This window comes from Hippichthys cyanospilos, chromosome 10, assembly GCF_059441005.1.
Source record: "Hippichthys cyanospilos isolate Australia breed blue-spotted pipefish chromosome 10, RoL_Hcya_1.0, whole genome shotgun sequence".
Taxonomy (NCBI): domain Eukaryota; kingdom Metazoa; phylum Chordata; class Actinopteri; order Syngnathiformes; family Syngnathidae; genus Hippichthys; species Hippichthys cyanospilos.
This window is the reverse complement of record NC_142378.1, coordinates 8,057,524-8,071,597: the sequence shown is the minus strand read 5'-3', so window position 1 is coordinate 8,071,597 and position 14,074 is coordinate 8,057,524. Positions and strand designations below refer to the sequence as shown.

Here is a 14,074-nt window from a genome sequence, read left to right as displayed (position 1 = left end):
ATCGAGGAAAGGCACTTATTAGAAAAAAAATGTGGATATTGTTTTCTTCACTGCACAATATGAATTTGATGTTTTGACTACCACAATACATCTGCATTTTTTTTACCTACGCCATATCAAGTCCAATCCCTTGTGTGTGCGCACATTATTTGTATTCACAATTTTCTGCATGTTTTCCTTCATCATCCCAACTTCCATGCTCAGCTTCTCATGATCAAAATATTGTCGATATGTTCCACAGAGCCAAGCGGAGGAACAGCAAAGCCAATGACAAAGATTCTGAGAACGTCACTTGGTACGAGTTCCTCTCCAATGAGTGAGTTCCCTTCTTAAAATTGCTTAACTCTTGTACAGTATTTTCATCATTTTTGGGATATTTTTTTCACTCTGAGCAAATTGGGTGATATTTCTTCAGCGATATGGCATGGAAGGTCTATAAATGGTTAGTACTTAATGAATACAAAACTATCCTAATGGATTACTTTAGCGCTTTAGCATCTCAAGTAATTGAACATTTAAGGTACTTACTTTAGGTAAATCGTTACAAAAGTAGCCATTAATTATGCAATGAAGTACTAAAGTAATTGATTACGGTAATTTATGTACTTAAATGCTAAGTAGTTTAGTACCAAAGTAATGAATTACTTTTAGTACTTTCGTACTTAATTAGCTACTAACCCAAACATAATTGCGCAAATCAATGGCTTTAATACTTTAGTGCCTAAGTAATTGATTACTTCAGTTCTTAAGTACATACAGTAAACACTTTAGTACTTGACAACTTAAAGTAATCAATTTCATTTGCAGTTAACTCATTCACTGCCAGCCCGGTAAAAATGGCTCTTTGACGTCTATAGCCGTCATTGGCAGTGAATTACATAAAGTAATTGATTACTTGGGTACTTAATTAATATAGTAATTGCCATTTTTAGACCCTTCTTGAGCCAATCACTTGAAATAAAATAAAAATATAAATGATTACCAGGGATTGAATGCTTGGACTAAAAACAAATGTAAACATATTTCTTTTGGATTTGTTTGACCAATCAAGGCTAAGTTTGCAAATGTCACATGAACAAATGTACTAAACTGAGCCATGATTGGTCCTTACTTGAGCCTTAAGATGCTGTGATTTCATTCTTAGTCAATAGCAAGTAGCAAAATGGCCACCCTTGAAATGGAATAACGTTTTTATAGAATAGTAGTCAAACATACAAATAAACAAAGCCAACTGTGTCTGCATCTCAGTTAGACAACAAAAAAAGACGACACCCCCCCCTCCAAAAAACGTAAATTTTGCCTTGACCCAAAACAGTGACCTCTGCTGCATGAGGTGGCAACTACAATGTGCCAAAGTGCGCAAACTTGAGTGATCAAATATTTCTATGATCCACTACATATGGAAGTCAACTCAATGTGTACTTGTGTGTACCTTTTCTAAATCATCCGCCAGGAATGATGAAGAGGATGATCGAAGTGAAAAAGTGGAAAAAGGCACCAAAGTAAAACGGACTCTCAGCTCGTTGAGGAACAGGATGACGGGCTCCTTCAATAAAGATAAGGTAAGCAAATGTTGTGTACGAACTAAAATGTTAAACCCTTCTGAGTTTTTTCTTTCTCACACACACCAACAATTTTGATTTATTAATTTGACAGAGAGCAAAATTATTTTTTCAAATATTAAGAAAAAAAAATCCAGAAAAAAAGTTCTTCAAAGGGTCTTTGCTAGGGTAATAATTTATAACATCATTGATATTAATGGAGCTTTTTTTTTGGCTTTTTTTTATTAGCTTTTATTAGCTTTTTTTTAATTAAAAAAAGATAGAATTAAATAAACCTGACTAACTTTTAGGGACCATAGATAGTCCCAGTTATAAAAGTGCTAATTTATTTTGCTTTCAACACATCAAAACTTGTCAATAATCTTAGATCCGACCATAAAGTTTCTCTCTTTTTTCCATTTTTTGATGTTTTATGTGGTTTTGTCACAATAGTCACTGTTTCTTTCAAGGAACACAGAATATGTCATCTTTTTCCTCTAAGAAATGTTATAAAGTGGAATAGGTCTGAATTGAATTGAGTTATATGAGTCTGGTGCAATTTTATTTTTTGGAGCAATGATGATTTGAAAAAAAAAATCACACCCTTACCTGTAAGGACCATAAATTGTCCTTGAAATAAAAGTGTTTATATAATTAAAGTATTTTTTTTTGCGTTTCTCTAACCCTAACACATTAAATCCTCATTCGTGTTAGATCTAAAAATGGATATGAAGTTTGTCATATATTAGTTGTTTTTTTTTTTTGTTTTTCTTTGCTGTTTTTGTCACAACTATGGCTTTTTTCCCCCCAAGAAACAAATACAAAATAAAGAATTTTAATACGAAATATGAACTATTTCCCTCAAAGAAGCTTCAAAGTGGAATAATTGAGATGTATTAAGAGCTTCTGTATGTCAATAATTTGGAACAACACTGATTTTAACTATGTCTGTTATATCTCTTAATGCTCCACACAGAAAAAAAGTAGGTTACTTTACCCATTTAACGCCCAACACAACATTAAAGTTAATCATATAAGTCATGGATAGAGCATTAATTGCATTACACTGACCTAATTGTCAAGTGTAAACCTTTACCTGGTGTTGCACGTGATGCGCACTAATCTCCTTACATAAACCCTGTTGCTCATGGCACCTGACACACTTCTCGGCTAACTGTGTCCCCGCAGGGTAAGAACCGAGAGAAAGAGCAGCAGAAGGGTAAGGAGAAGGAGAGGGAGGCCAACGAGACGCAGTTCAGCCACAGCAACGGGCATCTTTTAGCGCCCGGCGCTTTTTCCAGCTGCGCCACCTGCTCTCTGTGCGGAAAGACGCTTCAGAAAAAGCACAGCCTGCAATGCATGAGTGAGTACACGGCAGGTGCACGCACGCCCTTTCGTGTTTGTCGCAAACACACGCCCACACCCGCCCGCACACGCGTGAACACAGGTGCTCCGCTCACATGCAAACGTCTGGCTTTTTATAACCACGCTACTGCTTGCACACCTGCTGGCCGGAAGACTCGAGTGAGTAAACACGCAAGCAACAACTTGCGCAAGTTTGACATTTAATACAAGGTCAGAAAATTGCATTCGCTCTAGGTGTCTATAATAGGTAGAGAAGTACAGTATTTATGAATTCTCTACTTTTTATTTTGAATCAGAAAAAAACAAAAAAAACAAAAGTGTGCTGAATAGAGAGCTGATCCTCTGGAAAATATTTCATGTATTTAAAGGAAAAAAAGGAAAAATCTACTAATTATAGAAACACTTTTATAATGGGGACCATATATGTTCTCGAGGTGTTATAGTGGGCATTTTTTTCCAAACTACGGTGGCCCTGAAGTACAAATCACACAAACAAAAAAGTCATCGCAAACAAAAATTAAAAACACCTTACAAGAGAAAAGTACACAAGGAAAAAAAAGCACACTATAAAAAACAGCACACACTGAAAAAGAGGCACACAGTAAAAAAAAAAAAAAAAAGCACACACTAAAAAAGAAGCACACAAAAAAGAAGCGTGTGATTTGCACTTCAGGGCCACCGTAAAAATCACTGTCATTTTTCTAAAACGCGGTAAAATCAAGGATGTTATGAATGATTGATCTAACAAAGCCCATAATCAAACCAACACACCACCGCCATTTCCAGGCAAACAAATGAACTGCATTCATAATGTCGACTGCTACAATCAATATTATCGTAAATCCTTCATAATTTCTTGTGTTCATATCCGTAAATTATATATTTGTCGGATTAAGTGAAGTCTGTTTCAGATTTCCCACATTGTGAGCGGTCAGTGAACGCTGTGCCCATGTAACGTTGAACACGCGTTTAAGCTGTTATTTTTTTTCTTTTTCCTCGCGACACAGCTCAAGTTCATTTTGCCATAAATACCGAAGTTGCGCACCATCCATGTTCCAACAAAAAGACCACAATTAAAAAACAAGTCATCTGGAATACCTTTCCGTGTTCGCTAACGGGAGCACTCGGTTGCATGCCTAGCCACACTTCATTGAATCAGATGGAGACATCATAACTTTTACATGATTCTCTCCATTTTAGTAACATTCCTGTGTGTGAACAAGGCTGGACTCGGACGTTGGTTCAGTCTGCACGCTTCTTTTATTGAAAATAATGCCCTAACAACCTTAGCTTACACGAGCTTCTGTTTGCTACAACAGGCACTGGCTGCTAACACCCAACTGACGTCCGACGTCTAGCTCAATCGGCTACACATACTGTTGCCCTTCATTTATGGGGAAAAGAGGAGTGTTTTATATTTGGGGAATTACGGTAATTATCTAAAGAGCATTTTTTTGTGCTTGGAACAGATTAGACTATTTGCAAGTAAAAAGATCCTTTAGTTACGAAAAATACTTGACTTCACCTTTGAAAACCAAAAGCTTTTGGATTTTACACTCCTGAAAGCAGAGTGAATAGAATGTAAAACATTGTGTCATAAAATTTGGCATTGATTTCGGAGCAGATGATTACAGATAATACATCAGCTGTCATTCTCACTACGGCTTTGCTTAATGTTCTGGAAAGAAAACTGTTGCTGTTTAGTGTCTTTCCTCCCATATTGGACAAGCATTTCCAAGAACCTCATCGGCACGGCAACATCTGCATTTTGTTTCGAAGCTTTGCGTTGCACAATGCTTGGTTCTGTTTTGGGCGGGTCATCTCATCCATCAGCACCCTACTCGGACAGCTGTTTATCCTGAATCTCCAGCACGCAATCACTGTATGCTTCCAGATAATTTGGTTCCTCATATTTCTACGCAATGAGCCAAAGTAGGTCTGTGTTGTGTGTAAGCAGCCACAACAAACAGACGACCCGTGAAGGACATTTCAACACCACGTATCTCCTTGCTGCTCTCATTCGAATTGCTGATAAGCGTAGCAAAGTCGAATGAAAGAAGCGCGCAGCTAAAAACATCCTCTGATGAGAGCTACGCAACTATGATCTAAGTTTGTTTTGCTTCGTTGTTACTAGCGACCGAGATCAACACAACTCGTCAGAATCTCCTTCCTGGTAACTTCAGGTTTCTGGTTGTCGCTTATCAGAGTTCGTAGGGCTCGAGCGTAACTCTGTCGAGGGCCAATGAGGAAAATTGTTATAGCGGAAGCCACGCCCACTGAGACCGGACAAAGCACTCAACTGATTTGATTTCTAATCATTTGTTATTCATTTTTTACGATTGGCTCTTCAGAATCAAAGATACCTTTTGTTTTTTTTTTTCAGTCTACTTTTAGGAGTAAAGTAAGTCATTCAGCTCGTTCTGTTCCATCCTTCAACTCATTCAATCCCAAAGACGTATTTTTACAGTTTGATTTTAGGAATCCGGACTTTCAGTCCCAAGTATTTTGGTTAAAGAACTCTCTAGAAATGGCTGGTAAACAAATTAAGTATTTAATTATTTTCATTATTTTAGTACTTCATTAACTAAAGCACAAGTGTCAAACTCAAGGCCCGGGGTCCAAATCCGGCCCGCTACGTCTTTTTATGTGGCCCGTGAAAGCAAATCATATAAATTTTCATGACCTTTGCAAAATTCAGTTTCACCTCATCACCTTTAACAGAAAGTCTTGACTTATCAGTTTTTTTTTAATAACTACATTATATAACAATACGTAATTGATTGTTTATTTTTTAAAAATAAATAACATGGCCTTTAGGTCTGTGTATTTTTCTGTATCCAGCCCTCAGGACAAAAGTTGCTATTTTTTTTTTTATTTTATTTTTTTTTAGGGACACTACGTAAGATTTAGCTACGGACAGCAGGAGAAGAGGTGTTTATTTCTGCATTTACCGCAATGCCCCTAAAGCTCCCGATGGGCGCATGGCAAAAAATTTGACATATTCCCATGGAGTGTGTTTAATTTATGGGCATTATGGTAAACGCAGCAATAAACACTCCTTCTCCTGCTGTCCATAGCTAAATCTTACGCAGTCTCCCTTTAGAAAAAATTAAAAATGCCAACTGCTGTCCGTAGCTATAAGATCTATACCCCTGGAGGAGTGCCACCCCCATGTTATAGAATTGAATGATAACTAGACCTATGAATATACTGAAAAGGTACTGTTGGTCATTAAGAACACATTTATTTGCAAGTTTTTTAAATTTATGATAACGCAATTTGTTCATTTTAAATGAAAAACGGTCTAAATCTTACACAGTGTCTCTTTATGCACTGAATTCAGATCAAAGGTTTCCAACCTTTTCATCAGTCACTGTTTTTGTAAATTAGGCATGTGAAAGATAATCAGGTGTAGCGGAGAAAGGATCAATTTTTACTTGATTGTTCCAAAAATTCTGATTTATTTACTAGAAAATGTACAGTACTTTTTGTTACTGTATCTATGCCAATGGCATATGCTGGCTTTTGCAAAGAGTAAAAACAGAAAATGCACGATTCGAGAGCAGAAAAAGCAACTGGTCATTTCCGCTTGTAAATTGCAGTGCTCTTCTGAGCATTGTTTGTAAAAGTAAGATATTTTTTGTTTATTGATTATGGACAATAAACTAATGAATTCCTTCCTATTCATTTTTCTTAATGCTTCACAAAATCAGGGCCAAATTGAACCTCCTTTGCGGGCCAGATCCGGCCCGCGCACCGTAGGTTCTACACCGTTTATCTAAATTGAATTGATTCAAAAAGAAAATGCTGAACGTTCGACACATATTATTCCTATCCCTTTCCTGCTTTTGCTTCGGGTGTTCTTGGAAGCGGACAAACTAGTGTAGTGGCCCCTTTAATTGGAGCCAAGTGGCAGTGAGGGGATTGAGCCTGTGGAATGCGCCGTTTGTATGCCACAGATTGTTCCCGTTGGAGAGAACGGCGAACTAAAGTGGAACAAAAACAAAAAACAACAACGGGGAAGACTTTATGCCATTGGCGTCAATGATGCGCTTACCCAACCAAGCCGCTCTTGTTGTTTGCGTTACCATCCGAACCGAAGCGAAGTGTCGGCGTTCATAACGGTAAGAAGCGGCTCTTGTAGCGGGATCAGGTGGATCCTTCCCGTTGTTTCCCCTCAATGGACTTTACATGCAGTTTAGTGGTTATTCGCTCAGTTTATTTCCAACTACGATAAAATCATCGCTTCTTTTATATTTTCATTGCCTTTGTATCAGCACGACGGTCCAACTTGTATTTACGGAACTCAGTGGAAACTACATTAAGTCGTTTCTTGACCAGTTAGCTAACGGTAGCCTCTTGTTTGTTGCTAGCAAGTTAGCTTGTCCCCAAACCGCATCGAGTTGCAAATTAAATATATTTGACTTAAATAGCAACCGTGCTCCATCGGCACGATAATGAGGTTGCTCCTGCATATGCAAGCATAAACGTAGTTTCGGTGTAATTTTGTGTTTGGTAGCTTTGTGAGTTGGACAAGGCAGATTTGAGGCTCAACAGGTGATTGTTAACGTTAGCTCATAGTTTATTATTGGATTAAATCCGTGTGACAGATTTTTTTTTTCCTTTGGAGGAGTGTTAAAGAAGTTTTTTTTTTTTCCATCTCCCACCCATTTAATGCAAAATACCACGATGTCTGATGTAATTATGAATTTAAGCTTTAAGGTGCGATGGTAAGTATGGAATTCCGTATGCAGTATTCCCTTTGGATTATTTAAGAAAAAAACGAATTTTAGGACAATACTCAAGTCATCTTCAATAAACAGTCATGTTTACCGATATAATCAAAATAATAACAAAAAAGAACCTTCAAAGAAGATATATTTTTCCTAGATAATAGCTCGGCAATTCTTGATATTTTTCGCAATTACATTTATGATGTGGATAATGCTTTATGATTTGGAATGACTTTTGGTTCACAGTTGTTCTATTTCAACAGTTAATTTGATTTTGAATTTGAAGGTGTTTCCAAAACTTTGACTGCTGTCTGTCAGTGGCATTGATATTGACTAACGATGCATTCGTTTTTGTAAAGAAATACTAATTGTGATGATTATAACAGCTTTATTCAATAATACATGAGATAATTTTGCTCTACACATACCTGTACTTTTATGAATTAAGTAATGTATCGCTGAGATGGAGGCTAATAATGACAATGCTTTTACCTCCCTGATTTACTTTGTAATCTTGTCTCCATCTTGATTGACTCAGACAGAAAGAAATATGAGATTACAAATGTAATTTGGGATTACTGGACCACGTAATCCTTGACGTGAACATGTTTTGTGGCATGTCAGAATTCTTACCATTCCTCAGTCGGGGCAGGTGATGCCCTTTCTTTCCTTTAGAGCCCCTCTGGAATGAAATGGGGGGGACATTTCTTGGCTGTCTCACGGAGCGGGTCACATGGTTCTGACTGTGCTTGGCAGGTCCATCAGAGCAGAATAGAACCCTTCTTAACCATCACACCTTGTTTAGCGCAGTATTTCTTGCATGCATCGCTGCTCCGCCTTCAACATGTTTTGGCTCAGTCATTTTTGGCAGATTTTTATTTGGAGTCGTTTTAGTGTTAACACTTGTGTGCGTGATGATGTAAAGAAAGAAAATCCTTTAAGAAAATCCATGCAATGTTTTCATTCATTACTTATGACATTGAAATTTTGTTTTTAACGAACTTCATGAAAGTTGACATACTGTGCTGGATTTGCTTTCCTGGGCCACATAAAATTCTGATATGGGTGCAAATGTGGCCCCTGGGTTGACATTGCTATAATATAACAAAGTGGCTAGCCAAATGGCGTTTGACTTATTTCTCTTATTCTGACTTAACTTTTTACCTTTTTGTTGGCCATCTTTGCTTCCTGCTTGGGGCATCTCTGAGCATGCAATTGCCAGACTTTGAGGTGGTCTGAGTGCTGATAAGAGCCGTGATATCAGCAAACAGAAAAGCACCCTGTCCTTGCTTATCTTTGGCTAATCTTTTACCTCGAGCAAGCAGAATTCTTGTCATTGCACTTCTCTACCATCCTTTCATGTTTCCTGAAAGGATTTAGCTTGCGTATGGGCTCTTCGCAGATGACACTAAATTCAATCTGATTATTTGGAAAACGGATGCTTACCTGTCAAGTCTTTATATTTTTGCTGCTATTTCTCCTGCATAGCCTCTTCAGTATGTTTACGCTTTGTTGAAGGTAAAGCTGCTAAGGAGGACTAAAAAAAGACATCTTGTATGTGTGTGTGGTTTTCTTTTATTTATTTATTTATTTTTAAACTTTTTTTTTTCTATACACCTGAGCTGGAGTAAGATAAATACCTGTAGATGTGGCTGATTTGCCAAAGTGTGAATTGTGATCCAAAGCAGTGCAGTAAGTCTTGTTATTTCTGCTTAAATAGAATGATGATTTATATTTTTAGTATGTCTTGAAGAGCGCCCGTTCAGTGATACTGGAACCTTTTAAAATAATAAAGGTCATGACGCTGCTGTTGAAGCTTATTCAGAAGCCACTTTCTGTTGACTTTTCATTTAGCTCACCCAAAAACTAAGTAACGGGAGGAGTGAACAGGGCTTCAGTGGCTGATTTTGGAAAAAAAAATAGAGAGGGATTTGGTGATATTTGAAACTAAAAATACCTATGAAAATAGTCCGATATGTATTCCAGTCTTTGCTTTTTTAAAAGCGTACTAAAGTTGTTTAATCGATTTCAGCAGTAATAGGTTAATATTTTCTCTAAAATATGATGATTGAATTATTTTACATTTCTCCTCTTGCTTTTGACTGAATGACCGCACACGCTAAAGGCTCAGGTAATATTTTTAGTCCACAACAATTGGCAAAATGTGCTTTTAAAGGTATTTATTGTACATGGAAAAATAATTTAGCTATCCATTTAAATTGCCAAAATAATTGACTTAACTCTTCTTTTACTTCTTTTATTCTTCTTTTAAAAAGTTTAATGTTCCTTTAATGTAAAGGAAATTCAAGTTTGCCCTCATTGTGGCCCACAAAAGAAAGTTGAGCTACACACTTGAAGTGGAAGTTGCTAGTTTGACATTGTGTTGTTGACAGGAATGTCGCCTTTTCACACTGCAATGCAACCGCATTGAAACAATGATGTTTTCAACAATATGGCCAAAAAATAAATTCTCAGTATCAAATTAAATTCTCAAAATGCTCAATTTTAAGCTACAATTAATACACTTAAAAACCTACTGCAGTCAACTGAAAATGACATCATCTGTGCTCAAGGCTTGGGCAACAACCAATCATGGCTCACCTGTTGGTCATGTGACACATATAAGATGAACTGTGATTTATTGGTTATTTTTATTAGACAGCAAGTGAAATGTGTTTTTAAAAGTATTAATTGCATCTGAAAAATAGATTATTGAATCACAATGACATCATGAATTTTACATTTTTAAGAGTCCGCACATTCAATCCCAGGTACTTTTGTTTCCCCGCGAATATTTTCAAGTATTAAGGAGTCTCTAAAAATGGCTGTTAGGAATAGAGTCAATTATCGACAAAATAAATGTACTTCTGAAAGTGGCTTAAAATGTCACAATTATGTTGTTAGTATCTCTTGTAAACATCATCCAGCACTTGGCCACTTTTGATTAAATTTTCAGATCTTCGATTTAAATAATGATGAATTAATCAAATTGAGCCTTAGTTAGTTGTGTACGTGTGTTTTTTTTTTTTAAATATATTATTATTTCAGCTATTCTGTCAACATGCCTACTGTGTTTGGTGGTCAGTCTAAGGTGTACTCATCAGCTGGTATAGGCATCAGTTTCCCCATGACCCAAATGAGGGCAAGTGCTTTACAAAAAGGATAAATGGACAGTTCAGGCTTTTCAACACATCACTACTTACAATGAGCCCAACTCTCTACAGAGAAGCTTCTCTGGCTTTGACATTTGGGTATTTGTGTGTGCTTCAGGTTTGCATTCAAGTCCATGTGACCGGGTTTGACCTTGCTGAAGTCACAGGTTGCATAGTAATGATGGGATTTTTTTGACCTACTCTTTTAGAATTTCCAGCCAAGTAGCAAGATTGTTTTTTCTTTTAGTGCTTTTATTAGCACTTCCTACTAAATTCTACGTTTACTGTCATAGTAATATTTTGGTTGTAAATAAAGCTCTCATCTCAGTTGGATATTAATAGTATGAGTCAGAACATTTATTGTATGTGACATTTGCAGATTACATTCTATTTAAATTAGTGCTGTCAAGCAATTAATTCTTTGAACGACCGGTAATTAATCCGCTAAATTTTCATATTTACCTGCGATTAATTTCATTTTTAACAAGTCTTTTATGTGACACTTGTAAACCTATGATTTCTATTCTATTTATTCTTTACTTATATAATATTTATTCTGTTTATTGTTAATATTATTCATCTGCACCAATTGTAGCAGAACTCCCAATTTTGTTGCATTCGTGTGTTCAGTAATAATAAAGGTATACAATTCTGTTCGCTTTAATTTTATTCTAGTCTATTCTATTTTTTTCTCCAATCAAGCAACTTTTTTAAAATAAACTACACAAACACCCATCTTGGTCAATCTTTGTGCCAGAGACTTTCCCCTAATTTTGGTTGCAAAGTCAGCAGAGTTCACTTGTCACAGGAAGTAAAGAAAACTGAGTTAAGTTTTTTTTCTTCACTTTATAAATGTGAAATTAATCTTCAATGTCAACTCTTTAACTTTGACAGTCCTAATTTAAATATAATTTTGGAATAACTTGGTTTTAGTAATAAAAACCCAATATTTATTATCATTTACTGACTGCTTTGGTCCATAATTTTTAAATGAAGTCAATTATCAGAAATAATTAACGATCAATTGCATTGTTATTCTTGATTAGTAGTTGGAACTTTAATCGAGTGTAGTTCTATTGTTGACCAAATAGTACTATACCCTGTATACTAAATCCTACTGACTATCGGCTGATGTCTTTCAGATTGTGCTGTGAATGTTCATAGAAGCTGCAAGTCTCTGCTGGGTGAGTGCACCAGCACTAAGAACAAGGTAAACACTCCACTGAAGTGGGGAAATATAGTGCTGACTGGAGAGTGGAGTTCCCTCAACCACACAGATGCTTTATCATGATTAATTTTTTATTTGTTTGTTTATTTTATAGTGTAGCACAGAATAGTTGAAAATCAGTCAGGGTCACATTTAGAATATATTTCTAATGTTTTTTTCTGGAAAGTTTTTGTGTGTTCCTGTGGAAAAAAAAAAGAAAAATGTTTTCACTAAGTTTTAAAAATAGCATATTCTGTCTTTCCATTCTCAAACAGAAAGATTCTTTATCAAGGGCAGCCCCCTCAGGATCCCCTAATCTTGGTGAGTATAATTCAATTCGTTTTCAGGGCTTAGTGTGAGGTGGCTATCTGCCTCTAACTGATGGGTTAAGGAAGAGATAGAGGATAGAGAATGACAGAAAACAAAAGATTGGGGAGGAGGAGCTGGAAGCCCCTTTGAGATTTGACCCTTGTGACGCCTGTGTTTTTCCCTCAGCACTAAAGGAGCGCCACAGAGAGCATGAACAGTCAAGCACTGGCTCATCGCAGAAGGTGAATGACCACGCAGCTTTTCCCAGCCCCCCTGGCATGACCATCATTCCTTCGGGACCAAGTAACCAACAGATTGCTACGCATAGCATCAACTCTCCTGGAGCTACTGTTTCATACCTCGGCCACAGCCTACGCCACAACAGCAGCTCAGGGTCAGCACCACTCACTCATTTTGTTTTGGTTCTGCATGCTAGCTAACAGGCTAAACAGACAAAACTAGAATGTCAATTGTAGAGCACAACATTTGATCAAGATGAAGAGAGGCACTCTGTGGATTTTTTTAAAGTGTTTTTATTGTTGTAATCCCCTTTCAGGTCTCTCCCCGGGGAGATGGATGAAACAGACGCTCTCCGCTTGAAGCGCTGTAATGAAGATACCATTTCCCTTGTTTCCTCAACTACTGAGTCTATCATCGTAGAAGGTAAGTTGACTCCATTGGTGACATTTTGTCTAGTTTAGAGCTGAAGAACTAACAGTAATTTTAATAATCAGTTAACCTGTCCTATTTTCTTTATTAATCATTGTATCAAGTTTTTTATACTTGTTTAGGAAGTACAGGAAATAGGAAATACATACTGTCTTAGTTTATGAATTTGATCAATGACATTATTGTTTGATTAAATCACAGAGAAATTACAATTGATCATAAAATTTGCAAAATTTTCTATAGCTAAGTACCCCCTATGAGATCTATAAATCGGTGACGTGGTAAAGGCTTGCAAACTTCTGCCACCTTTGTAATGTCCAGCTGACGGTATATCTGAAGTGATGTTCAATCGTACACTGTAGAAAATGTAAAATTTGGTTTGCCTCCCTTCTCAGATGATCACTACGCTGCAGTGCGAACGGATCTGGATTTTGACGCTCAGGACCTGGAAGCGGAGTCCTGGAGTTTGGCGGTCGACCAGCACTTTGTTAAGAGACACTCGAAAGAGGCTGTGAAGAGACAGGATGTCATATATGGTTAGTGCGTTTGTATGGATGCTCTTTGTTTAACGTTGCTTTTTAAACAAAACAAAACATATTACTATCAGACCATTAAAATATCAATGCAGGCTTCTGGATATACTCTAATGTTGACACTCAATTTAGACGGGAACCAAATAAATATTTCTCATTGTCACGTTTGTCCCTGCAATTTTGCCTGGATGTAAACATTACACAACGTGGTATTGGCACACGTCAAAACAAAGGCTATAATTACAAGAACAAACAAAATCTTTGAGCGATTGTAATATGTCACTACACATGTCACTGTACAACAGAGTTGATGCAGACGGAAATGCACCACGTACGGACGCTGAAGATAATGCTCCGCGTTTACATCAGAGAGTTGAAGGAAAACCTCCAGATGGATTCGAGCAAACTGGAATGTCTCTTCCCACGTTTGGAAAACCTCCTGGAGCTCCACATGCATTTCTTGTCCTGTCTCAAAGAGCGCAGGCAAGAAAGCATTGTTTCGCCCGCCGAGGGCAACTACACAGTGGACAGAATAGCAGACATATTAATTGCACAGGTAAGGCAA

General features: G+C 37.0%; 1 protein-coding gene across 1 annotated transcript in view; it reads left to right on the top strand.

The window, feature by feature from the left end:
• The window catches only part of arhgef18b (Rho/Rac guanine nucleotide exchange factor 18b), a 49,746-nt gene that overhangs the window by 12,051 nt on the left and 23,621 nt on the right, over nucleotides 1–14,074 (top strand). Inside the window, exons 8-16 of the mRNA XM_088426283.1 lie at nucleotides 242–316; nucleotides 1,454–1,562; nucleotides 2,730–2,904; nucleotides 11,934–12,001; nucleotides 12,274–12,319; nucleotides 12,494–12,701; nucleotides 12,864–12,970; nucleotides 13,372–13,512; nucleotides 13,815–14,065. Coding sequence (XP_088282409.1) covers nucleotides 242–316; nucleotides 1,454–1,562; nucleotides 2,730–2,904; nucleotides 11,934–12,001; nucleotides 12,274–12,319; nucleotides 12,494–12,701; nucleotides 12,864–12,970; nucleotides 13,372–13,512; nucleotides 13,815–14,065 — 1,180 coding nt within the window. The remainder of the gene's footprint in view (nucleotides 1–241; nucleotides 317–1,453; nucleotides 1,563–2,729; nucleotides 2,905–11,933; nucleotides 12,002–12,273; nucleotides 12,320–12,493; nucleotides 12,702–12,863; nucleotides 12,971–13,371; nucleotides 13,513–13,814; nucleotides 14,066–14,074) is intronic.